At 35.3% G+C, this 26617-nt stretch overlaps 4 protein-coding genes across 9 annotated transcripts; all 4 read right to left on the reverse strand.

Moving 5' to 3' along the window:
• Nucleotides 1-1299: 1299 nt before the first annotated feature.
• On the reverse strand, nucleotides 1300-5309 carry LOC140881562 (phosphatidylinositol:ceramide inositolphosphotransferase 1). Its single transcript, XM_073286970.1, has 12 exons — nucleotides 4888-5309; nucleotides 4615-4704; nucleotides 3489-3575; nucleotides 3314-3382; nucleotides 3143-3223; nucleotides 2654-2725; nucleotides 2489-2546; nucleotides 2300-2402; nucleotides 2066-2161; nucleotides 1914-1960; nucleotides 1716-1825; nucleotides 1300-1635 (listed from the first exon to the last, which is right to left on the reverse strand). Exons 1-12 carry the CDS (start codon nucleotides 4918-4920, stop codon nucleotides 1564-1566), a joined length of 918 nt encoding a protein of 305 aa, XP_073143071.1. The 5' UTR covers nucleotides 4921-5309; the 3' UTR covers nucleotides 1300-1563.
• Nucleotides 5310-6201: 892 nt separating this feature from the next.
• On the reverse strand, nucleotides 6202-11319 carry LOC140882663 (uncharacterized). Of its 3 annotated transcripts, none has more exons than XM_073288796.1 (4): nucleotides 11137-11319; nucleotides 7263-9879; nucleotides 6798-7179; nucleotides 6202-6332 (listed from the first exon to the last, which is right to left on the reverse strand). In XM_073288796.1, exons 2-3 carry the CDS (start codon nucleotides 9648-9650, stop codon nucleotides 6895-6897), a joined length of 2673 nt encoding a protein of 890 aa, XP_073144897.1. In that variant the 5' UTR covers nucleotides 9651-9879; nucleotides 11137-11319; the 3' UTR covers nucleotides 6202-6332; nucleotides 6798-6894. The 3 variants fall into 3 exon arrangements, with proteins under 3 accessions (XP_073144897.1, XP_073144899.1, XP_073144896.1); XM_073288798.1 differs by having other exon boundaries at nucleotides 6240-6332; nucleotides 6448-7179; nucleotides 7263-9873; XM_073288795.1 differs by having other exon boundaries at nucleotides 6240-6332; nucleotides 6448-7179.
• Nucleotides 11320-13435: 2116 nt separating this feature from the next.
• On the reverse strand, nucleotides 13436-21688 carry LOC140879394 (peptidyl-prolyl cis-trans isomerase PASTICCINO1). Of its 2 annotated transcripts, none has more exons than XM_073283086.1 (20): nucleotides 21368-21687; nucleotides 21215-21299; nucleotides 20932-21001; nucleotides 20690-20787; nucleotides 19875-19997; nucleotides 19586-19618; nucleotides 19150-19208; nucleotides 18907-18991; nucleotides 18463-18621; nucleotides 18142-18199; nucleotides 17680-17828; nucleotides 17390-17487; nucleotides 17173-17242; nucleotides 16470-16529; nucleotides 15883-15939; nucleotides 15113-15181; nucleotides 14880-14957; nucleotides 14260-14361; nucleotides 14090-14161; nucleotides 13436-14014 (listed from the first exon to the last, which is right to left on the reverse strand). In XM_073283086.1, the coding sequence occupies exons 1-20, from the start codon at nucleotides 21439-21441 to the stop codon at nucleotides 13751-13753; spliced, it is 1863 nt and encodes a 620-aa protein (XP_073139187.1). In that variant the 5' UTR covers nucleotides 21442-21687; the 3' UTR covers nucleotides 13436-13750. The 2 variants fall into 2 exon arrangements, 1 of the variants encoding a protein (XP_073139187.1); XR_012149408.1 differs by having other exon boundaries at nucleotides 13948-14014; nucleotides 14260-14354; nucleotides 21368-21688.
• A 2077-nt stretch (nucleotides 21689-23765) lies between these two features.
• Nucleotides 23766-26127, reverse strand: LOC140883392 (uncharacterized). 3 transcript variants are annotated; one of them, XM_073289838.1, is made up of 6 exons: nucleotides 25768-26127; nucleotides 25411-25692; nucleotides 24992-25306; nucleotides 24589-24892; nucleotides 24227-24319; nucleotides 23766-24143 (listed from the first exon to the last, which is right to left on the reverse strand). In XM_073289838.1, exons 2-6 carry the CDS (start codon nucleotides 25681-25683, stop codon nucleotides 24001-24003), a joined length of 1128 nt encoding a protein of 375 aa, XP_073145939.1. In that variant the 5' UTR covers nucleotides 25684-25692; nucleotides 25768-26127; the 3' UTR covers nucleotides 23766-24000. The 3 variants fall into 3 exon arrangements, with proteins under 3 accessions (XP_073145939.1, XP_073145940.1, XP_073145938.1); XM_073289839.1 differs by having other exon boundaries at nucleotides 24227-24289; nucleotides 25411-26127; XM_073289837.1 differs by having other exon boundaries at nucleotides 25411-26127.
• Between the last annotated feature and the right edge of the window lie 490 nt (nucleotides 26128-26617).

A 26617-nucleotide genomic window follows, 5' to 3' on the forward strand; every position in this document is an offset into this window, starting at 1 on the left:
ATAGTTTTTTTTACTGGTACAAATAAAATAGTTAATCTATACTTTCTTCAACATTATATTTAACATTGCCTTACTATTTAATTAAAAATATAACCTTTAGTACTTTACTTATTTGCAAGCAATTTGGTGAAGTCTTATCTTTATCTTTATTTTAAATTCAATCACATCTTTATCTGAATTTTAAAATTTCTTAGATAATTCATCATTTTCATTTCTAATAAAAAAAATATGAAAAAAAACATTACTTTGAAAATAAAAAAAATTATCATGTTTTAATTATTATTTCAACTTGTACATAGGGATGTAAACGAGCCGAGCTTTTGAATGTTCAAGCTCGATTCATTTATAAACGAGCCGAGCCCGAGCTTATTTAACGAATATATTCATGGCTCACGAGCTTATTCGAGCTTTTATCGAGCCTAAACGAGCTTAATATATTTAAATTATAAATTTAAATATTCATTAAATTAATTAAAAACTAAATTATATATTTGAAAAAAATATAATGTTATTATTAAAATTTGTAATCTTATTTTAATAAATTAATTTTTATAGATTTTTCGATATTTTCATAAGTAAAGTGTAAATTTATAAATTAAATATCAATACTATAGTATTTTTTCGTCTAAGAGATGACTTACGAGCCTGTTGACGAGCATGTTCACGAGCTAACGAGCCGAATATTGTAAAGCTCGATGTTGGTTCGTTTGCCTTAACGAGCCTTATTAAATGAGCTCGAACGAGCTTTTAACGAGCCGAGACCCGAACAGTTCGCGAACTGTTCGTCTCATTCACATCCCTACTTGTACAAGAACATGCAAAAAACCACTAGTTAATATTATAAATAAGTATATAATTATAACGTTCAATTATGTTTCACCAAAATTAATTATTATATATGATGAGGGGAGATTATTTTAACGTTAACCATATTTTTAGTTAAATAGTAGTATAGTACGATATCGTGTAATTTTAAGATTAAATAGTTAAATTTCCGGGTCACATAAAAAAAAGTTCACATGGACCAGCACCAGCCCAATTGGTGCATAATGCCTACCTTTCGTGAAGCATGGCATGTGATATGCTAAATTCAATGTTCAATCATGAAATAAAAAAACAAATGGCCTATCAAAAGACAAGGTTCCTTGATTCCCAAGTAGCCCAACCACAAAAAACACAACCAAAATTTTTTTTAAATAATTTTTTATTGGTATGCATGGACAAAAGCATTGAAACAGCAGTATCTGCCACAATGTTTTGTAGCCTAAAGATACAACAGAATTTCTCACATCCATTTCATAAAAAAAATTCTGCTAATATATCATTTTCTTGAAATCTTAAATCAATTTTGGTGCAATTTCATTGGATTGATTATGAATAAGTTTTTGAAAGAAAAAATTGACTGAATATGAAATTTTCCAATACAAAACTTAGAGCCTATTAACCCTGAACATATTCTACAGTCTACACTCTAAATTACAGTTAAAGTTTACCAGTCACGCCGAGTGGCTGGAAATCCAGTTATCAGTTCCAAGCAATCGCATCGACCCGTCTTTCTGTCGTCTATGCGCTGTTAATTACTGTTTCCACATGTCCTCCTTCCATAATCTTGCCGTTCATCTGAGTTCTTGGCTTCTGAACAACAAAAATTAATCAGCTTTAAAGATGATCGCTTGGTGAAATGTATGGATGAAACCCGAGTTTTATGTTACAACCCAGTCAGCAGCATCTCCATAATTTCCATTCATGAGCTTGTGAGTTTCTTCCTTGTCCTTGGTTAAGGGAAGCAACAACGATGTTCCTCCATTAGAGCGATCGGGCAACTCTGCACAAATTGAATAAAAACTGAGCTTGAAATTCAAACATCCTGCACAACAAGGAGAGAAGCATATAAAAAACATATGAAAACAAACCTGCCAATTTTTTGTCAAGAAAGAACACAATCAAATTCACAGTGTACCTGCAACAAATTCAAGTGTGTGTAAATCAACTATAGATCGTTGTTAAAATCCACCAGCTCTGACTGTAAAGGAAACATAGTCACATTGACAATACTAGAGGTTACCATGCCACGACGATATCGACTGTGTAGTGTTTACGTGATGCAATTATCAACATACTCTGAACCACAACAGTTAGCCATGCAAATTGTTTCACGATCCTGATACAAGATTCCAAGATATATGTCACAACTTAAGAAACTGTGGATGGATGGACTTGTGATTAGACCTCGTGTCTGTATCACATACGTTGAGTATCTTAAAATTTATATGACATGGATAACCCATGGTATTATTACCTCCGAGTGCCATACTTATGGTATGTTCGTACAAAGACAAGAGAGAATATCATGTGAGACGAAAATATCAGATCGCCGCAGCCATAAAGCACTCCACGAGGAACTGCAAACCCATAAAAGCTAAGAACCGACAAGTATAAAAAAATGCAAGTAGAAGAGCAGATCAAGAAACTGTTGATCATTTGTAACCTAATAACAGAACTTCTAAAATGTTGTCAGGACGAGGCAGCCTGGCAAGTTTCGATCCCTGCATCATTTAGTACAAAATTTCCAATATCAGGATTAAAGCTAACTTAGAATCAAATAGATACCAGAAATCTTAGAATTTAAGGGCCGTCATGCCACCACTTGTACCTCACGACAATGATAGTTTGGGCCAGGCAGTTGAGTAGAATAAAAAGTAATGATTCGAAGAATTTGACATGCCTGCAGCAAGTAGAAAGCAGAAATTAATCCTCAAATTATCATAGTCAATATTTTTCCAATGGAACAATAATTGAAATACGGAATAATTGAAATATCAAAACACTATGTAGTATGAACTGCCCAAACAAGAATTCTTGAACAGCGAACAACCAGTACAAATATTCACGACCAAGAAGTGTTGGATTCTCTTTTGGATAGGACCAGAAAGAAGGAAGGATGGAATCTTGGCAGACCTATTATTGAATTTCGACCTCATAGTACCCATTTTTGGAAAGTCCGGTGCCAAAGTTACTGAATGGGTAAGTCGTCGATCCCTGGACTATGTTATGTACTTTATCTGCTGGGTAACGTATGGGCCTTTTACCAGAGGTTTCTACGAAGAGAGTAAATAAAAAAGGCAGGTCGACATAGACTTACAACTAAAAATGCTAACACCCTGCACCATATCAGGACCGTGTAAATCTTCTTGCTCTTCAAAATGAATGGATGGAAAGTCCACTGCATGCATGGCCACAATAAACATTAAAGCATTTTCAACCCTCTCGATAGATAATTTCAAAAGAACAAAGGAATAGAGTGAAAGCTTACCAAGACAAAAGATAGAAAAATGAAGGTAAATACAGTTTCACTCATATAAGCTCTGTCTTGCCCAAGTTCCTACAGCTCAAGTTCAAATTTATAACATAAGAAAAATTTCCAAATGTGAGCAGGCAGCTCACTTGTGACTTAAGGAATGAAATAATGAGAAATTATTGGAACAAACCGGAAGAAGGAAGAAGCCAACGTCCTGAAGCATTGGTCCTGGACGATGGAAATAATGAACTCCTCGAGCAGCCAATCCATGAATGTACTATTGAAAGGTAATATCGATATTAGTGACACAAATCAAGGATGCATGAAATTCAATGAAAATAAGCAAGATGTGGACCAAGGCAATCACAACATTCATCTGAACTTTAATCAAATCAGTCAAAGAAATGAACACGTTGGAAAATAATACAATCTTTCCAAAAAAATAGAAACATTTGAAACACCAACCACAATAAGTTCCTTCAAGAATTCATTCCCAAATATCTATCCCCATTCCATGAAAAAGTATGCCGCAAAGTACAAGTTCTTGGAAAAGCGGAGATATTTAGACCAGACAGATCCCACGTGTGTCAACAATTAGCAGAAATCCATTTTTCTTGCACCGTCAGCCCCGAGTACTTACTTTATAAACCACACTCTACTTAGGTGCAGAAATAAATAATTAACCATTACATTAAGGGACAGATAGGTTTTTCTTTATGCCAACTATTTAACTTAATTTACACCTTCCAAATCACAATTGCCATCAAGATGCAATGCCCGTTCATTCAACGAACTGGAATGCCAAAGCAAAGCATAAATTAGCTCCACCAATCAAAATACCACAGAAAACTAAATGACCTTCATTTTTCCCAGCAATTTTACGAAACCAAGTTCCTTAATCTTTCGAACTATTCAGCAAATCAGTTGCCACCAAAAACGATTTATCCATCAACAGATTCAACATCAAGCCGAGGAAAAATATGAAACCAGCGTGAAAGCTTCATTTTTTTCTTTAATACAGTAAAAAGCCAGTCTCATAAGTTGCAACTTCAAAAAATATTTAAAACAAGAAGTGATTGTGTAAAATGCAACCAATGACCAAAAAAGTTTAAACCAAAAACAAGCCAACCAAGTAGTGAGAATAGGGACAATTGCTCGTACATGGGATTTTTTTCCCAGTTTTTTGCATTTAATTTTTAGATTCCATGTGTTACTGAACCAAGAAATTGCTCTGACATAGTGACATTAACACCAGATACGGCAAGCAAGAAGTGATTGATCAACCAATGGATGTCTAGATATATGTAAAGACGAACCTGACAGATGAGACCCCCTAAAATATACTTCCAATTTTCTACAAGAAGGTTGATTTCTGTTGTTGTCTCCGCGCAAAATCTTTTCCAGAACTTCTCGTCACCAAGAAACAAAGCAGGAAATAAAAAGGGGAAAAGAAAGAACAAAAACACATCAAGAAAAGTAGTCCAACAAAAACAGCAGGGCTAGAAAAGAAAGAAACAAGAACAAATTTTTTTGAACGAGAAAAGAAAAGCCATAAAGATAGGTACAGGAAGTGTGGGAAAATGGTGAACCTTTGAAGCCTCCCGACCAATGTAAAACGACATCGTATGAATTTTACAGCCAATAACCAGACTGCCATATTAATCAACACCCATCATCCTCGTAGCCAGAAGAGAAAGCACTCCTCGAAATTCACGATATAACTTACATCAAGAACCCACCAAGAAACTAACGAAATTCCGGCTCCAAGATCCGAGAAACTAAAAGCCCAGTTGCCAAATCAACAGTCTTTAAAGATAATGAACGCCAAAATATTCGAAATTAAAGAGGACGATCAAGATTAAAATCTTCCAACTCCAGAAAAGGTAAAATCAAGCGGGCCGTTCTATTTCCGTTATTATCTCTCTAAAATTTCTCAACACTTTGCTTTCATTTCACATTAAAATTTGCAAAAAAGCGGGTTGGTTTAGGATTTCTATCCAACGTCTATTTAAACGGGAGTTGAACACGGAGGGACAGTTGAAAATGGAGAGCATGGGAGGGCCCCGCCTACGGGGAAGGAAGAGTTACCTTTTTCTTATCTTTTTTTTTTCTATTATTATTCTTATTATTCTTATTATTATTATTATTATTTTTATTTAGTATTGGTTTGAAATCATTATATCTTTTTTAAAAAAAAAAAAAACAATCTTTATAGTTTATATACAATGAAAATAAATAAGTTTTGGAAATAATATAACAAATATTAATTTTTTTAACCCAAAAAAAATCATTGAAATCTAATGAATCTCTTATTCAATGAGTGCAAAGATACTCACATTGCACTCTATTATTCTTTTATGTTATTTGCATGCCGCTATATATAAATAATAAATAGTGTGAATAAACATAAGGTATAGTTAAATATCACCAGCGAATACAAAACATATTTTATGAGAAAAAAAATAATCCTAAATATATATTAAAAAATTTCGTTATTTTTTTTATATTTTTGTTGGTAGAAAGGTATAATATAATACCGTTTGGAAGCACATAGAGGAAATCTAATGAGGATTTCAAAGGGCAGGCCGGACACATTGTTATCAAAATTGGGTCCTCTTGTTTTTGGAAAGTCCAGTTCATCACAACGTATTTGTATCATCAGCAAGCATGTATTATGACTCATGGTGATTGGTGAGTACAAAATCAAGATTTTAAGAGATTTCAATTATACAACTTATCTTGTTGCCAGCTATATATATTTTTATGATAAAAATGTCATGTGGTTGAAGCCAATTATTTGGGAGAAATGGTGACACAATAAATTTTCTAAATATATTTATATACAATAAATAACTCTAAACTCTTGTCCTAGAAACAATAGATGATAACTGAAAAATCTTGAGGTGGTCCATTCATGATTGCAACTATCATTTGTCAATTGTCATCACACCCTTTCATGCATTGGACTTGGGGCACAGGCTTTTTTTCTCAATGCCACCACCATGTGGTCCACAGATCCTGAGTCTCAATTTACCTTTTACAAAGTGATGACAAATATTTCAATGATTTTGAAAAAGAAAATGACATTCTTAAAATTGGAAATGAACTCATAAAACAGAGGTCATTATTGCCAAGTTTGGGAATATTACCCTTTATTGTAAAGTACGCACTGGACAAGCATAGTTCTTACAAAAACACCACCTAATCTTTATTGTTGCAATATTGCACACAATATGCTGTCAATCTACAGAATAAACCATGTTTAATTCTCTACAATACAAGAAACCCATAATTATTTTGATCAAGAGAGACAAGTTTTGTCCTTTAAATACATTGAGTCGCATGACTTTGGAATACATAGAGTAGCATGCTAAAGGAATCAGGAATCTTGACAAATAAAGAACATGATTCAAGATAGGAGGAAAACCTTGTACGAGTTCTCCTATGTTAGATTCCCTACAATTTGTTATTATGTTAATATCAAAATATAAACCGGTACCCGTTCGTCTCAGTTCCAGCGAATTTATGCTCTCTTTGAGAGATTGACATGGTTGACAGATGCTCATAACACAAGTATCTGGAGCGTGCTTCTGCATTCAAATCCTTCCGACTGGTGAAGACGGTGGACATGAGACATATTTTGCCGGGATTTGCCCTTGGAATGTGGTCGAAGTTTTCAACTTATTCTTTCCAATATCGGCCTCCATAACTTTTTCCTGGCTATTATTATCTAAAATTTCAGAAAATTTATGACTCGTTATAAATGCTACACATGTTGCAAATGCCTCCAAGAAGGGAATTGATGGATCCAAACCAAGTGAGTAAAATCCGTTGTCAAATGAGTCCAAGTTGAGAACAGGCTTGCTCTTTCTTTCACCACCCTGTAATTGCATAGATCCCGATAATTATGGATAAAGATTCAAAGTACAAGAGGTTATAAGCAACATGAACCATTAAACATTACCTGGACAAAAAGATTAACACGACCAATGGCACAGCTAGACATTGATTCTTTACTGATCATGCCATTTTTGTCCTTGTCAGTAAGAACCCGTATCTTGCAACCAACATCCCACCCTTCACAATCACATGATCCACCATGTTTCCACCGGCTAATTAATGATGAAGGTGCACCTTTACTTGGGTTACCATGGGCACCGCCAGGAAGGATTACTGCTAGGTTGATAGAGTTTTCATCTTCTCCCACGTCAAATGTAGCTCCCAATACACAATGTGGAAGCCCCCCTTCTTGGTATGGTTTTTGGTCATCATTTAAGTTTCCATCATTAAGATTTTGACCAGAGCTTTTCAAAACAACAGCTGCAATCTCCATGTCAGATAAAAGTCCAGGTGCTTGTTTGTTCTCCTGCTCTCGATCAACACCATACAAGATACATTCTCTAATGACCCAATGACTAGAATCCTTAGCATGTAATTTTGGAACATAAAAGCTTGAAATTTTCATCTGGCCTACAATATTATAGTCAAGGCCACAGCTTTTATTTTTCGATCCCTGAGTCCAGGTCATGCTCTTTTTCCTCGTCTCATGAACAGAGTAGAATGCATATATCATGCAGTGATTGTTTTTGTCGTTTGTTGGTAGCCGCTTCACAACAGCTGCTAGCATGTGGCTGCTGCTATTTTCAACCACAAGTTTAAAGAAAGGAAGCCCATTCTTCAATGTGAGCTGCAGAAGACCCTGACCAGCTACCCCATCAGGCTCTCTACCTTGAGATGGTTCCATGGTTTCCAGAGTTCCAGAAGTCATGGGATAAAAGGGTCCATTAGGTGGCTGAACAATCTTGGTAGATTGAGATCCTTTATACTTTATCAATGGGTTTAGCAACCTCCTCAAAGGGCTTGACCTACCCTTGTTACTAGCAGTTGCCTTTTCTCGATCAAATTTGTTCATACCAGAATAACTCTCTGTTACTGGGTCAGATATGACAGCAGTATATGTAGAACTCAATTGTGGAACCGTGGATATTTCCTTAAAACTAGAACTCCTGTTCATCTTTCCAAAACCAAAATTGAACCAACGAGTAGGGAACGGTTGTCTCCCTTTCATGGTGGGCTGCTCTGCCATGTCAGTTTCAGATCTCTTTGGAGCTTTAACTGAAAATGTAGACCCAGTACTTTTTTCATGTGTGATCTTGCGCCGACCTTCAGATGGAACTGAGGCAACAGGATTCAGCTCAGGGCATGAACCTTTGTAAATATCTACTTCATTGGCCGGAGAAGTTACCAATTTCTGTGGCTCTATGGAAGACTCGGCCTGAACATCTGCATCGACGGGAAGGGGGCAGGAGATTGGAAATTCAACTGAGAGCCCTTCAAACTCCTGGGCCGAAGATAAATCGGAGACCCTCTTCTCTTTTGCACCAGATTCTGTAAATTGAGAACTCATCAGGCAACTCTTCATCTGAGGATGTTCAGGCATTAAGAGCACATTGTGCAGAAGAGGTTCTAAATGGGTATACTGAGGATTAAAGTCCACTCCAATTAAGCTCATTTCACTGTTTTTAACCCCAGCGTTGTCCATGTCATTTTTAGGGAGTGACAAATTGTGTTCCAGCTCTACGGACAGAGCTCTCTTTTCTGGTGCAATTTTTTTCTTTGTATCCTTCCTTGGGCAGTTTTTCACAGTTGTTTCAGAACAACTTCTATGGTTGTTCTCACCTCTCTGATGACAATTTTGACGCCTATCAACTCTGCCACTCTGGACAGCCTGATTTTCTTGATCACACATTTCACTTTTTCCACCCTCACGGAAATTTTCTTTTCTCCGGTGAGTTTCATTTCTTACTTTTTTTGTTGAACTAGAGGATGAAATGTGTGCTGTAGGCGGTTTTTTATGAGGAGAACCAAAACGAGAATATGGGATGGGATGCTTTCCCATAGATACAACACTGGGATTCAAACCATTTGAGGAGTATTGCTTTGTCAGATAGGGACCCATTTTAGGAGGTCCAGTTGCCATACAAACATTACCTCTGCTAGATGAAGATGCTTTAGGGTGACATTTTGCAGGCATATGTTCGTTGTACTTCCATTTTTCCAATTGCTTCCAATCAAGAACTCCAAAATTTAATGCCTTTTCTTGAACGCTTTTTTCTTTCTTAACTTTCTGGAGAAAACCAGGTAAATTTGACATGTGCCTAACTAGCTCATCATCATTGCACACCTTACTCCCATGGAACAACTTTCGGTTATTCTCCAATGGTCTGATTTTGGCACGCTCAGTACTTGCATTCTGTCTAAATTCACAATTTGGATCGAGTAATGGCTGAACGATGGGACTCTCAACTTTCTGCTGGTCTAGAAACCATGACCCTTTTCCTGTTTTGGACATGGAATCTTGTTTTTAGCCTCGTTCGAAGTTTTTTCTCTCATTAAACTTCTTCACTCATGTTTTACCCAATTAGAGTTTCTTCTACCCTTTGAGGACTAAGTTATACAGTGGATAGCATTGTATCACATCATCACTCGTATACTCATAGCTCACCCGTCAGAAACTACAATCACGTCCTTTTGGAAACTTGTTATCCTATCAGTACCCGTTGGTGTATGTCCTCCTGCACCTGATAATAAAAACTAAGTCAATTAAATAATACAAAGCATCAATGAGAAATTATTCACTTTTTAAGATACAAGGTTATAGATTTCCTGAGGTCAATCATATAAAATTCCACCGCGGGATTTGTGTAGATTCACTCACTTTTGGAAGTCTAATATTCAAATTATGTGGCAAATATATCTGTTTGTAACCAAAGCCTGCATGCTGGAAACAAATAATTGAAGTAGGCAATGGAATAATAATAATGGACATGTATAATATACATCAACTGCAAGCATCATGAAAGCAGGAGTAATATAGAATGCAAAGGTAATAAAACTCAGTGGTAACAACAGCAACACGAAAAGAATGATAATGCTTAAGCTTCGGCTGTCAAGGCATTGGTAGTTGCAACCATACAATTTAAACTAGCTACTAAGGTGGTTTTACTATGATGTACAGCCAGCCCGACAACCCAATCGGTAGAATACTCGGGCTAATACAAAGGTGTCCAGCCTTTTGCAGGGTCATAATTTTGAGTATATCACGTGTCTACATAATTCTTTTCCATAGAAAAGATATTCATTAATGGCAGTATAAAATATAGACATTGATAGCGTAAAGACATTATTTTCACTTGAGTGATTTGGAATATGAAAAGCAAGAAAATTATAGATAACAGATGTACTTTTCTTAGCAAACAAAGAGTATCCATATGAAACAAATCAAACGCCACAAGAGCCTCTCAGATGTTAAGACCAGAGAGGCTAAACATGGCATCCGCATCAAAGGCTGCAGATTTCGAGTTCCACATTATGTATTTCAGGTCAAAATTTATTCTCACCGATAATTGACACAACGCTAACATAAAGAACAAGACTTGTGTTAAAGTTCAGAACCATCGTCCCCCAAGAAGTCCAGAAAAATTCCAACTTCCAAATCGAACAATCAAATAGACCACTCGGGCAAGATCCATCAGTCGTCAGCCAAAAAAAGGTTCCCAACAACCATTAAAAATCCCCCAAGTATTTTACAGGAATTTCCAAATCACGGTTCCCAAGAAAAGTACACTGAAAGCACAGATCCGAGCAAACTAAAGCCGAATCACCGGCGAAAACACCCAATATAAATCCAAGAAAATAAAATGCCGGCGCCAATTTACAGGTTCCACAAGGAAAATTCCGACCCCCCATCCATATGCAACATACCCAATAAGCTAAGAACTTGAACGGCACAAAACACAAAAAGATGAAAACAAATCAGAACAAGCAAATGAACTTACACTGAACGCAAAGTAAGGAATTACGGAGAGAAGTCCCTAAAGCAAGAAATCTCCTACGAACTGCACGCAGCGTATTCTACGAGCCGGAGAAGAAACAAAAAGCAATCTGCATGGACAAAAATCTCTCTCACACAGAGCGAGCCAAGCCAAAACAAATTGCCGCGAATAGCGAGAGTGAGTGAGAATGCTAAACGGCGAATCGGACGGTTAAAAATAAAGGTGACAACAGATGTGCGGTCAAAATCAATCAGGATTCCCATGTGTATTTTTTCCTGCAACTTTAAGTGGGCCACTGGGCCCATATTAAGTTGCAAATGGGCCCATCGTGATTTGAGCCTCATCCGTTGGGTACAGGACCTTTTTGTTTGTAACGGGGAAACTTTGGAATTCTTTGTTCACATTCACTTTACTAATTCTTTTTTTTCTTTTATATTTTTTTTCTTTAATTTCAAAAAAGTAAAATGTCACGCCTCTAGCTTTATTTTTTTGGTTATTGTGTTCATAGTGAGTTTATCGGACGAGTTTGTTGCACATGATTTGCTAAATGCAGTTGATCATTTAGCATAGTTTGGATTATGTTATTATATTAATTCGAGATTTATCCAGTGCGCGGATAACGATCGTGAATTCTCGCGTTTTATATATATATATATATATATATATATATATGTATATGTTATTAATGGTGTCTATATCGGGATTGATTAGTCGCTTAAAATCTGGTACCTTGTTTCATTATTAATGAATTGTTAACAGTCAGCCAAGAAACAAACAAAAGTACCAAGTTTCATTATTCCAGTACTACCTAGACAAGATTTAGCAAAAATTCAACATCTTGAAAAGCACGAGAGAATATTTGTACTTGATGGAGGTGGCTTTTCGACTTTTGATCGCCAATTATTGAAGAATTTGATTGGACACGTAAGTTTTTGATTAATCCCATATTCATTTATTTATCTATTGTTTTTGGAGAGTTATGAGATAATGTTTGTGATTATTTTTAGGAAACACTTTTAATTTTTTTACTTCACAAATTTTGAAATTTTTATTTTAAAATTTTTTTTGAAAACTCCTTCTTAGAAACTATCTCAAACATTAGTATTTTAGTTTTCACTTCCATGTGTGGATTTTCATTTCAATGTATTTAAAATTCATCATCTCAAGTACATTGATCCAAACATAAATCTTGTTTTGTTTGGATGAGAAGAATTAGATTTGAAATGAACGAGTAATTTGAAATTATTTTATACTGATGCGAATTTGAAATTCCTCTCAATTACTAAAAAAATAACTAGTTGGACTTTGAAATCCATTGACATATATTTACCAAACAAACCAATTTATTTATTGTGTGGATTTGAAATATCTAACGTCAAATTCATCATTTCAAATACATACTTAAGAACATGTTCAACAATGTGAGGAAGTTGGCGTGACGATATTGATAAATTGATCGCATGATGATGTCAGAATTGATAAATTCATTGTACGTTTCTACAATGATGTCATGATGTTATAATGATAATGTTATAGTGATGATGTTGGAATATTATTATTTTATTATATTTAATATTTTTTCTTTAAACATAATAAAATTGCACATAAATATAATAAATTTAAAATAAAAATAATTAAAATGTAAAACTTACTTGAAATATAAAAACACACAAAATAACAAAAAACAATAAATAAAATAAAAAAGATAATAAATTTAAAAGATTACAACTGAATAAAATAAACTAAAATACCGCTTAAAATAATTACTAATTCAAACTTGTGAGGATCGGGAAGAATAAAAAAGATAATAAATTTAAAAGATTACAACTGAATAAAATAAACTAAAATACCGCTTAAAATAATTACTAATTCAAACTTGTGAGGATCGGGAAGGATTCGATCAAAGAGTTCAATAGAAAATGAAAGAGATGGACGAAACAAGTTATATATTTTCATCCCGTTTATTTTAACAGCTAATTAAACGGAATGATCGATTTTGGAAATCGTTCGAAAATTAGAAGATTAAATCGGGTCAATTGAAAAATAATGGACGAAATCGGAACCACATAAAAAAAATAAAAGACTAAATTAGGAATTATCCCACTGAATTTAAAATGAATTTTAGGGTAATTATATATAAAATCACCAGAACGAAAAATTGTGACTACATTTAGGAGGAAAAAGCAGAACTGCAACGATTTTTTTTTGTGCGAAAATTTCCCTAGAAAATATACAATCACTCTGCCTACAAAGAAATGTGGACCAAAAGCAATTAAATATATGGCACGAATATCGTATATGAAATAACAAATCCCCACTTTAATAATCTTCACCTTTTGTTTTTATTCTACTATGCTCATTTATTCCAAACTTCTAATGCATCGGCGTCTCATCGACGCTTGATATATACTTTACAAGAAATGTTTGTGGGTGGATTTATCTACCTCATTCTTGCTAAATAATTCGTCGCAATTTATCACAAAATTAAGGATTACACTCAACAGAGGAACTACATATATAGTGAAAACACGGGGGGAAAATTCCCACAAAAAAATCTGTACGAGGTTCAGTCAACTGAGTGTGCGCATACAAAAAGAACATAGATCAAGAAACCAACTCACAAAATGGTGCATCGATCCAATCCAAGAGCTGTAAAAAGCCTTCTGCTGGTAGGCCACAATCTGGACCACAAGTTCGTACGGGGTGGAGGAGCATTGGCCTGAAGAAGATGCTCCCTATCACCATCTAAATCATCCCGATTATTGATCTCAGGCATTTCGCCAGAAATTTGTTCTGTATCAATGTCACCTGCCTCAGAAATCACGCCAGGTTTCTTGTCAAACAATCCCTTGAATTGTCTACGAGCCCTTATGTGAACTTCCTGCTCAAATAGGGATAGAAATTAGTTAAGCGGGAACGCTCTCACATGGAATTAGAAGTTATTCTCGTGGCCAACCTGCTCCTCTTTGTTGAGCTTGAGAAGGGCGGCCTTCACAGTTGATTCTGATGATTTATCGATGGTCATCATCTACAAGCGTCGTGAAATGTCGTTTAGAAAAGAGCTTCAACTAAAATAAGGGTAAAATTTGACCAAGTTGAGAATGAATCATATTGCAGCAGTGTTACCTTATTGAAATCAGCTCTAGCTTCCTCAAAATCTCCAGCTGACATGTATGCCATTCCTCGGCGGTAAAGAGCTTTGACATGAACAGGATTTGCATCTAAAACCTTACATGGTTGAAATGCAGATCAAGATCTGTGGTACTTTTCAAAAGTGGAGCAACTAATTTTCAAAGGGTCGTTCTTATGGGATGAAATAGTCTTGAAAAAGAAAATATATGAAGAGAATATACGTGATCAGCAACATCACCACAGATAATAGTCACATTTATTTCCTACATAACGCAAACTAGAAAAGATATGAAAGCTAAGTTAATTTGCTTTTAACACATGCATGGAGAAAAACATTTCTGGAATCTCATTCAATCATCCAAAACAATTGTAAAACAATCAACATGAAAACTAGCTAATTCAACAATCTATTTAGTATACATGACATGGATGCACATGATGATGCAAAAACATTAGAAACCTTATTCTTGAGAATCTTAACTTTTGGACAATGATGACGATGTGATAATGCCAATCTAGAATAAGTCTTATTCTTAGCCTGCAGCATAGGCACGTACATCTTTCCCACAAAATAAATTGAAGAAGGAATTCAAGCATAAAGTTTGTAATATTACCTTATTGCATACTTCCAGAGACTTCCTAGATTCACCCATTTTCAGATAGCATGCAGCCACATTGAGATTCAACAAATTCTTCAAGAAATATTAAATAAGAAAGTAGATCACCAAGGAGCCAATACATCTAAATAAACAATTAACTTTGTGAAACTAGATACAATCTTTACAAATTTTAATTTGAAAAAATGCCATGGAGAACAAATTAATTAGTCGGAAATCCTAATACATACCCTTGTCTCAGAAAATTCTTTCCCCTCGTCATCATCTTGAGGATTTACGTGATTAAACTCCCGAAGCACCTGTAAAGTAATGGCCTGATATTTACGAAAAAGGAAAAAGGAAATACAACATGCATATCCAGAAACAAAAAAAAACTCGTAAAATGATGGGTATAAGTTATAACAAGGGGGTTGAGATGTGACAAGGAGTCTCACAAACAGTACAGCTTGCCAAATCAATTTTCTTGATACCTTTAGAGCAAACAGAAGGAATAGAATTGCTGATGATAGAAAGTAGCGAACTCTCAATATGGAAATTAAACTGAATAGCATTAGGTAAGAGAGCCTAAAAATAGTGAAGTACTGAGATACTAATAATGGGTCCTGACAAGTAGTGATAGGAGTTCAGTGTGTGCTACACTAAAAATGGCCATTGCTAAGTGGAATGGAGAATAAAATTTGAGCTGCAAGCTTTAGAAAATGCCAAATTGACTTCAGCTAATTGGAAGACTGTAATGAAAACTGCAAGGAGCCAAAAAAAAGTACATGCTCATATTGCATCACCCTAACCACCGAAGTAACCAGGAGAATGAGGAGACGGGAAATTTTTGGTTGTGCCAAATGAAACTCAGTTAAGATGTACAGAAATTACAATCAGTATAGAACAAATAGACGGAAAAGAAATTTCTCGAGAATGTTCAACATATTTCATCAACTCAAGTTAAGAGACACTAGGTCAAAAAAAAAGGAAAGAAAAAAGTTAAGAGATACAGAAAAAATACATGGTCATATTTTGCCTTGGCGAGTTCGTATTTGCCTTCTTTGAATAGCCTGTTACCCTGACAAGATCAGAGGCCAAACAATACTATATTTCAGCTGTCAGAAAGCTCCAATATATAATCATTTGATTCCAAGGAGGTACTCAATTAACAAACATACAGATATCTCAAAGGCAATAAATTAACCAGAAATTTGTAACTGTGGTGAACAAATTCTCAAACTCATTTTACATGGAATTTCTGTTTGCACAGTTTAGTGAATCTATCAGCTTGCTATAGACTGTTTAGATATAAGAAGCTTTGCCGATTAGAAAATGCTTGACAGTTGAATGCATGCTTAGTTCTTCAGTTCTGTTCAAATACAACCCAAATAGTCCCTTTTTCATGAAACAACACATTTCCTAAAGCGTACCTTCATAAACTAGGGTTCCTAATATGATATATTACTTGAAGGATAAATTTTATTCCAAGGTGAAAGGTGAATTATTCAATAGCTATATACAGAAGACTTTCTCCCGTTCTTTCTCTATCAGATAAAAATCCTGAAGACTTGAGAAAGCAGTTCTGATATGTAATCAGGTAATACTTACCGTGCCTTTAATCTTCTCAACGTCGTCCATTATTTGTCTAAAGTTCATTCCAGTCCAGTCCTGTGGCAAAGATTTAATTACAAACAGGGAACAATTGGAGACAGCTTCGGCCAAAAAAGTATAAAATGACAGCACAGCTTTAGTTAAATTATTTCTCCAAGTAAATTCTAAGAGTTTTGCAATTTCTCTTTGTAACATCATGGGATCATCATGATCCCTCGTTATTGCAATATGTTTGTCCCACATCCTTTTAAAATTGACATTTGATATGGCATATAAGGAATTACAATGTACGTCTATTGACAAATTAGGTCGATCATTTCATATAGCCATGATGGAGACACAACAGTAGCTAGACAAGCCCATTGTGTAGACATGTTCGGGCTGACCTTGGCTCATGGCATGACAGAACTGTATCAGAGATTATTATTTGGTTGCCAGCAGAACACTGGGAAGCCAGGACCAAGGCTTGAGATTATTGACACTTCGCAAACATTATGTGAGATGCGTAAAAATCTATTGACATTGACAAGTGTATACGTTTGTGTTCATATCAACTGATTTATCTTATATCACACATGTAAATAAATAGAAACCCATTCAAAAATTTATACAGTTTGCTTCAATATCAATCCCATGGAATATAATAGATTTTTCTCTTAGTCCACTTCATAGTTTTCTTCGATGAAGTTACATTTCACACCTTCTGCTTCTCATAATCAAGAAGCTCAACCTCCCATTGAACATAGGATCCCTGAGGTACTTTATCTGGCCTGTTAATGTAAAAAGGAAAAAAATATTAAAACAAACTAGTTAATTTATAAAAGAAAGGAAAAAACTAATATGAGAACTTGAAAATAAAACTATTTCCAAGCATACTACAATATAAACAAGTCAGTACTGGTGCAATAATAGTTAACCTATGAAATTTGTCATAAGCATAATCAGGGGGGCATGTCACTAGAGCTATCTCTCCAGGCAACATCAGTCGGGTGCACATTTCAAACCCTTCCGGTACCTAGCATTCAAAGGCCCACCATGAGTCACCACATAAGTACAAAGACCATAAAAAAGAAGCAATTGAGAGCTTTAGACAGTATATCAGGCCTTTCTTTATGACCACAGAAAAATTACTTTCAAAAGAATGATAAGAGGCATATAATATACACAATAGGCCAAGTTGTGATGCTAGATCTTAAAAGTGCCTTACAAGCCCTTCTCCTGATCTGAATTCCAAAGGATGCCCGTTGTTATCAACTCTTGTATCATAGAAAACGGTTTTTTCCTCATTTAGAAGCATTCCCTTGTAGTGAACATGTAGCAGACTGTCTTGAAGTGGGCAATCCATAGGAAATTCACCTGATATAAGCGGATTCCAATTAATTATAGAGAAACCAGTAATCAATCAAAATAGCTTGAAAAGCACATTCAGAGAATGTAAGCAAGAGAATAAATGGAACAAACAGATGAATTCAACAACCTAAAAGGCACACCACACTAGATGATCTCAATTGTTAGTGGGAATTTTAGGGACTAAAAGTGCATGAAAAGCTTTAGGGATGATGTCTTTGTGTGCACTTTTCTGCAGTAACTTAACTTCCCTAATGGAATTGAAGAAAGAAGCACTTGAACCATTCTAATTATAGAATTTCAGAAAATTTTGAAGCAGCACCTCTTCCATCACGAATCCGACGTTTTATTAAGCGTCCATCTCCAAGCACATCCCGCACCTATAAATCAAACTCAATCATCTCAGAGGAACTTAAAACTGGAAGGGATCTATGAACTTTCCCAATCTAATACCAAAGTTAAATGGATGTGGAAATGTGCTAAATTTTTTAAAGATATCGATCTATTGCAGAATCTACAGTAACAAACAAATTATTTTTTGAAATTTTTGAGGTATCATACTAATCTCAAAGTAATAATCTCTCTACCCACATTATTGAAGACCAGAAGATGACTACAATTTCATAAAGTATTATGTGTTTACCTGCACAAAGTGTACCAACTCCACCTCAAAGTGGACTTCTGCGATATCTTCTACCAAGGGAATCAGAGGGCCTTGAATGATATACTGCTTGTCAACATATATTACTGCCTTTTCCCCCCTTGACATTGTTCCGATTCCCATCTCAAGACCTTTTGTAACCTAGCTAAGAAATAACAATGAACACTGACAGTTTGAACCCATATTCTTACCTCAAAATTTGGAAATTACATCATGATATACTAAAACTTTCGGAAAAAAACTTAAAAAACTTGTGAGTATGAAAAATAGAATTCACTGAGATCAAAGCCCTAAAACAATTTAACAAGAAGGTATTTACCAGTCAGGTTTCACAAAAGAGAAAATACAGTGAACGCATACAGAAGACCAAATACTGTCAATCTACAACAAATAGTATCATTTAGAAGTACCGCATAGGGAATGTACCTCAGATTTTCCAAACGTAAAGAAAAGCGGTTCTCCTTCGGTCTGACTAAAAATCAACTTTCCATCTCCTGACTTGGCAGAAATCCTAGTATCATATTGATTAAGTTCAGTCACGTGAATTGCAAAAACAAAGATAAAAGTGCGACGTACCCTTCACAAAGAACATTAACTAGAACCCTCCACCATATTCTCCAGGTGAATACAAAAAGAAAGCAAACAGAAACAGCAAGAGAAATTCCATACCAAGCTTTAACTTCATATGGCTCTCTAGGTTGTTCCCAACCTTGTCCTTCCTCTGTTACCTATTGAAAGAAATGAAATAAATCACTTTATGTTAATATTAATATCCAGAACAACAGTTCGTATATCGAATGCAATAATCTTACACAAGACTAATTCGATAAAAGAGCATTACATGTTTACAAATTTGAGCTGTATTCTTTATTTATGTGGTTGATATTTTATTATAGAAGAATTGAACGGTCAAATTGAAACTGCTCAGGTGCAGAGCAACAAGGGTAGAATATTGCCTTTAAGTCTTAAAGAAAGTATAAAGTAACAAAAAAGGCGTAGGTATTTTGCCAAATGTTTGATGAAAGTACTCACCATAGCACATTCAATCTAGTTAACCAAAGGAATGAACTTTATAAAGTAAAAAAGAAGTTTCTACAAGCGTTACCTTCTTTATGACACCTAAATCTTCGGTGATAACCTGGAAAAAAAAGCATAGCATAATATACAATAAATATAAGATGGAACTTTCACATTTTCGAAAAATGGCTCATAAGAAGCAACAAGAGAATCAGACGCCTGAGAAGATATTTTTAACAGGTTATATAGAATTGAAAAGAAAGAGTACAAAAATATTTAAAATTTGTTAACATGAACACAAATTGTGAGATGCCACACTTGATAAAACTTAGAATGAATTTTAGCCACTGGTATGAGAGGAAATTTAAAAGCCGTGCCTTTACTTTACAGCAATCAATCAGCTCAATCTCAAAATGAAGTTCAGCATCCTTTGGAAAGCCATCGGCAGCTGAAACTGGACAATCCTCCTCACCATAATGCAGCTCGGGTTTAACCTTGAACTGACATAAGAGATTGCATGATGTCAAAATGAAATAGGACATTTACATATCACCATTTATAAGAGCACAAATGACCATAATCCCAATGCACAGGATTTCATTACTTTCAGAGTTACTCTCTATTTCCTCTGACAACCTAAGAAATACTAATAACTTTTTACTGCCAGTATGTTTGTTCTCACGGAAAATAAAAGGAAATAAAACAAGCTTTCTAAGGACTCAAGAACTGAGGATACACCTGTGAACATCAGCCAAAAAAAATGTGAGCTGCCGAGATAAGATTTCACCAATACAAAAGCACATATCAAACCTGTTTTTTAAGAAGTGAAAAATGGATTTACTGGAAAAGCACCCAATAAAACCTATTGACAAGTATGGTAAAAAATTAGTAGATTATTCATTGATGTTTCATCAATTTTGTCACTTTAATCGTTCAAACCCCCCAAATTTTATGAATTTCTTTTCGACTCACGTGATTTAAATTTGTACCTATAATGTATATGAGAGAGGCATCTTTATCAATATGGACCAGTAAAAAAAACTAAAATAAAGCGAAGATGGATAAACCCACAAATACGCAAGAGTGAACTCATTCACCAGAAACATCAGCAAGCCATAAATGCCAACATAACTCTCATTCAAAGACACAATCGCTATTTATTTCATAGACAAGAAAAAGTTCCAGAGCATACCATTGCAACTTCACCAATCAACATTGTTGGAATGCCTTCTAATAATCCCAGTATCATCTTACTTTTACCCAACACCTGCCTCTTTGGTATACCATTGCCTGAAATACAATAAACATGACTTTTAAGGTGATTTCATTCCATATAGGTCTATAGCTTGAAGCACCAAAAAATTTTACAATACCAACAGTAAGTGAGTGATAGATAAATAAATAAAGGGAAAACATGCAGTAGCATGAACTCACCTCCAATCTCTGCACGGGTTGACTCGACAACCACCCCATCCAAAGTCCGAACTGTGCAATGATATATTGCCTGCAAAATATCGAACAAGGCCGCAATATTATTTATGTGATCTCTTTCTTCTCTACCTCAAGAGAAAAAAAAAATCAACTCCCCGAGAACTCTGATACTAGGAAATTGTCAAATTCCCCAATATCGGCAACTAAAAATAGTATATACCATCTCAGAAATGATTTGTTTACTATCAAATACGCATCAAAAGACAAAGAATGGCACAAACCAAACCTGATCACCATCCGCAGGATGTTTTTCCCCGCTTCCAGGCCTTATCAAAGCTTTCATCAAACTTCCAGGTGTAATCTTCTTCTTCCTACATAACATAACTCAGACGTTAGAATCCGCGGAACTTACGAGAAGTAGGAAAAGGGTCGGGCAAACCTTTTGTCATCTTCAGAATCTAATTGTTTCTTCTGAGGTTTAAATTCCTGCTGGGATTCATCAACAACAGCCATTTTCTCCCGGAATTCCAAAAACTAGAAACTAGCTCCGGAGCTCAAATTTATCTGCCAAATCACGAGCACATGCAGAAGCCGTGCTAGGGTGAAACTAGAGCATAAACAATGGCGAAAATTCCAAGGCAATAATTGAACTATTAGGTGGTGTAAGATAAAGCCATTGATGAATTAGGTGAAAGACGTTGGGGACAATGCTAAGCTTCAGGGAGTGGTGAACACTGAGACTTACTGGGGATCTCTAACACCGTGTTTGGATGGTTACGTTTTTATGAAATTGTCTACTTTACGAAGATATTTCAAATTCAACCCGGCCAAACACGTATTATATTCGACTGAGCCGAACCAAAATATATGGGCCGATCAAACCCCCCATATAAGCATTGATGGGCCTTGAACTCTCAAGAATTTTGACGTAGCCCAGTATGTGTTGGCTCCAGCCCACAAACCTTTGAGGGCTGAGTATATCCATATGATAAAATTATTATAGCATGAATAAATTGGAATAAAATTTATGCACTCGTATGAGCTTGCACTCATCATCACTAATTTATTAAATTTATTTCACGTTCCTTTGGGGGAAAAAACGAGGATATTTTGGGTAAATTTGTTAATGTTTAATTAAGCATTTTTTGTCGAGAGTTTGCTATAAAATTTCAAATTTTGTTAAGAAAAAAATGAGAAAATGCTTCATAAAAGCTCTCAAACACTACCATAAACTTATAATCAGAAGCTAAACATAATTATGTGGTTTATGCGTTCTTTATCATTAGTTAGTTCCAAATAGTTGAATTGTTATTCAATGGTAATACAAATTACAATTTTGTTAAGAAAAATTTGATAAGTGCTTCCTAGAAGCTCTCTCAAACATTACCATAAAATTATAAATTAGAAGCTACACATAATTATGTGGTTTATGCATACTTTATTGTTAGTTCCAATTAGTTGAAACTGGTTATTCGATGGTAAAACAAATTACTTGTGATGAATTGTAACTCTTCATCTTAAATACATAAGTTTGTCTGTTTTTCCATGCAGATCAAGAAAATCATTGGGAAAAAAAAACAAATTTACACACAAATTTCATTTTTTCCACAATTTTAATTCATTCAAAATAAATTGATGTACATTTTCCAACACTCGATTAATAGGATTATATTAATAAAACCAAAAAATATATAACCAAACGTAAAAATTGGACTATAGGTTTGGGAAAACTAGAAAAATAAAATAAGCATACATAATTTGGTTGGCAATGATAAATGCAAACGAAAAAACTAAGGATTTTTATTGATAGTCATATAAAAATAATATTGAGTAATTCAAATAATAATAATAATAATGATGATGAAGAGTTGATTAAGCCATAAATGATGGAGGTGAGACCTATGGACACCTTAAATTTAAAGGGTAATGGTACATGTACATGGAAGTCTACACATTGGGTTACACAATACACATGAAATTACAAAATTATACTTCCAATTGATTTGGAAAAAATCTTTCCAAAATTTATTAAGGATATTTATGTAATCTCAAGTGCAATGTGTAACCCAACGTGTAAACCTCTATGTACATATAGCATCACCCAAATTTAAAATGATGGTTGAGATTTGAGAATTTCCTGTAGTCGTTGAGCAACCTTAAAGAATTAATAGAATGTATGTGTATGCTTTCGATGAGTACAATGAAAACAACATGAATTTTAAATTAATTATCGTGGTGTCTCTGTCTTTAATTATGACCAACATCCCAAAAAGTAAATGAGGTCGCCATTTCCATTAACATCAACATCTTTTGACATCTTTTTTGGGTAAAAAAATAGAAATATTTTATGCATTACAACTTTTAACTAACAATTTTTTTTTCAGCTACGATCTGGATACATCCATATATCTATAAAGAATATATATATATATATATATAATCTAAACATAGGAAAAGATAATGTTTTTTTTGACAAGTAGGAAAAGATGATATTGAATGCGCAATGTCGATGGTCAAAATAGTTATCCGGAGCAAGCTTTTGATGTTACCCATGCATTTACTTCCTATTTATTAGCACCATAATAATTATATATTAGAGTATTTTACACGCAAACAAAACCGTAATTATGTGCACATTAATGATTTTTCCCCCAAATTTTGACAAATAACTGTTTATATAGAAATTATTATGAGATTTCTTAAACTTACGAATTCAACAGGGTGCAAATACGATTGATATAAAATATAATATTACCCGTCTCTTGACATTCCAAAACGAAAATAAAAATTAAACAAGAACCAAACGCATTCTTGGAAAACTAACGAGGCGTTGAAAATTCAGAGCAAAGTTTTGTTTATTTCAATAGATTTTAACCACAATGTATAAAACCTTATTACCTTAGCCAAAAAACCATCACCTAAAACTACCATTCTTGTTAAATCATCTACTTATTCACTAATCAAAGTTTGTTACACTCCCTTCAGGTAACCTTTTTAGTGGGAGGATTCAGATTCCACAAAACAACATTCAAAATGGGTGGGTGGTAAAATATTTCTTGGGTTGTTGGTTAGTTAGTAGGTCCATTCTTGGGGGAGCTTGAGTGCTTGATTCATCCTCGCTGGTACTGGTCGCAGAGTTCTCCTCTGTTCAGCTATGGAAACCATATTCCCATGCTTTGAAGCCGCTGCTGCTGCTGCATTAGCCTCCAAGAAATCTGATGAAAATAACCCAAATTCAGTGTAAGTTGAAGAATTCACTGACCTGGGAAACTTTTTTGAGTGTACATTTCACATTTACCATTTCTTTTGGTGAGGCCATGTGGTTGCTGGAGATCCATGGATTTTAGATTTGAATTCATCACTTTGTCCGGTAGCAAAACAGGCCATCCAACTAAAATTTCAGAATTAAATAACAACAAACGACAAAAAATATTCAAAGAAATTTAATCCTATTTATGAATGAGACCCATAAGAAGCCGATGACCATACCAAATGTTCAAACATGTAACCAACACAAGGACTCTGCCTAAATCCAAGAACTAAGGGCCACCCAAGATTTCAGCCCCAGAAAATTTAATGCTTTCAACAAATATCCGTGCACGGGCACGATGAATCAAGCATTTAATGGCGGGCATGTTTAGTAAGGAATCTGTAAAAGACCTGTTTTCTTGCGTGTTTCGAACGGGGTCGTAGCTCCCAAGTTTCTGGGCAAGAAAACACCAGTGCCGGATCTTTTACTTTTGGTTTCGCTTTCTTCTCCAAGAAAAAGGGCCTTCGTGCCAGAACTACGCTGCCGTGGTGGTTGACAATGCGGTATATCCGGCCAAGAAGCCATGGATGACGAGCTCTGATTTCCTGAACCTCCATTCTTTTTCGTATTCCGAGCCATCTGTTGGTGAGCTATTTTCGCTTGCTCCAGATAGCCACCCGCCGCATGTTGCTGCTGCTGCAACTGCTCATGAAACTTAAAACCCAGGAAAAAAAAACAGTACAAAACGATAAGTAAAGCAACTTCAAGTGAAAACGTTGAATATTTCAGAAAAGGGAAAGCTCTTAATTATACTTGCGCTGCTTGCAATTGTTGATGGGAGACACGGGATTGATTCGGGTAAAACACAGAACCCTGACTCATGCCGGTGGTATCAGGTTTTCTTGAACGAGCAAAGGAATTTCCAGAACAGAAGGCAGCGGTTTCTTCGATTAATCTCATCCGCGCATCCCTCTCCACGGCCGCTAACAACGAACGCCATGCAGCAGCATTTGCTCCAATATCCGGTGGAAGAGAAGCACGAGAAACGCGGCTCAAACCGGACATGCACCCGCAACCAGTCACGTTACTGCAGAGAGTCGACTGATGAGAGCCGGAAAACTTCCAACCCTACCAAAAAACAAAAGAAAAAGAAAATCAAATCCGACCACAGTTTCCGAAACAAAGCAAACCGAAAAACAAAAAAAGAAAAGATACGAAGTACTCAATCCCACCATGGTGTTTTCGGGGTACGTGTCTCCAAGAGTAGCGTAAGCAAGCTTCTGGGCTAACGCTGTGACATAGTCATCTTCATCGCTCTCAGTCTCCGCCGAGCCCAACACCAATTCAGCATGTGAAAATAGATCCGAGCTAGAACCAAACGAGCTGGCATACCCATGGCGACGAAAATCATTTAACCTTCTTACTTTCAAACCCATCAAGAGTTCATCATCGGTCAGAAACTCCGACGGCAGCCAGAACTTCCCTTCGTCCAGCCGTTGAGCCATTAAAAGACGCTGTAACACGAACCCTGGTTGATTTTTCCTGGTACTCCGTATAAGAAACAGGACAAAGGGATTGCTCGCTGTTACCTGAAGGGTCAAACAGAGAAGCAGAATGGTGGTTGCTGGTTCCCAACCGGGAGAAAAATCCCAGGGACCCAGCAAATCACAAATCAGAGAAGACCAAAAAAGACGATAGCGTGTGAGAGAGAAATATCAACTGGGTAGGTTGTAGTGGTTTTTATAACGTCACTTTCTGTGTGATTGAGGCAACAAAGGGGGTGGGATCGAACCCCTAGGGGAGTAGGCTAAGCCAAGTGCGGAGGTGGCGCGTGGATTTCACGCCGCATCGGCGTGGCGCCATCCGCCGCGGCAGTGTACGATTGAACTGGGGATAAAGCAAAAGGGCCCTGAAACAATATATTTTTTCTGCAGATAAGCACGGAAATGGCAATCCCACCGTTTAAAGTTGCCACTCTACCTTTTGTATTTTTTTTAATTTTGTTTTTAACATTATATTGATTATTTTATTTTTCTTTAGTAATATTATGTTGTTTTAAGAGTAAATTGTGAATAAATTCTTAAATTCAAATCTAATTTTTTTATAAATTTTTACAATAAAATTTTTTTCTTAAAACTTCATAGGATCACTAAATTTGGTCAAATCCAATGTTTAATTCTTGTACCCAATTTATGCATTTATGTATTTCATTTATGCAATGTTTGTGCTCAATTATGGTACTTGAATTATCCGCAAAATTGGTATCAAAGCTTTAGGTTAATTATTCAGACTTTATATTATTCGTTAACTCATACTTTTCTTTGTTAAGGAAAATTTTTTTACAAAAGATGACTTCAAACGAATTTTTGAATCAAGAGGATTTTATGTATATAAAATCATATAAACAAGTTAATCTGTTCACAATAGATTACTTACGAC

The sequence above is a fragment of the Henckelia pumila genome, chromosome 2 (genome assembly GCF_033568475.1).
Source record: "Henckelia pumila isolate YLH828 chromosome 2, ASM3356847v2, whole genome shotgun sequence".
Taxonomy (NCBI): domain Eukaryota; kingdom Viridiplantae; phylum Streptophyta; class Magnoliopsida; order Lamiales; family Gesneriaceae; genus Henckelia; species Henckelia pumila.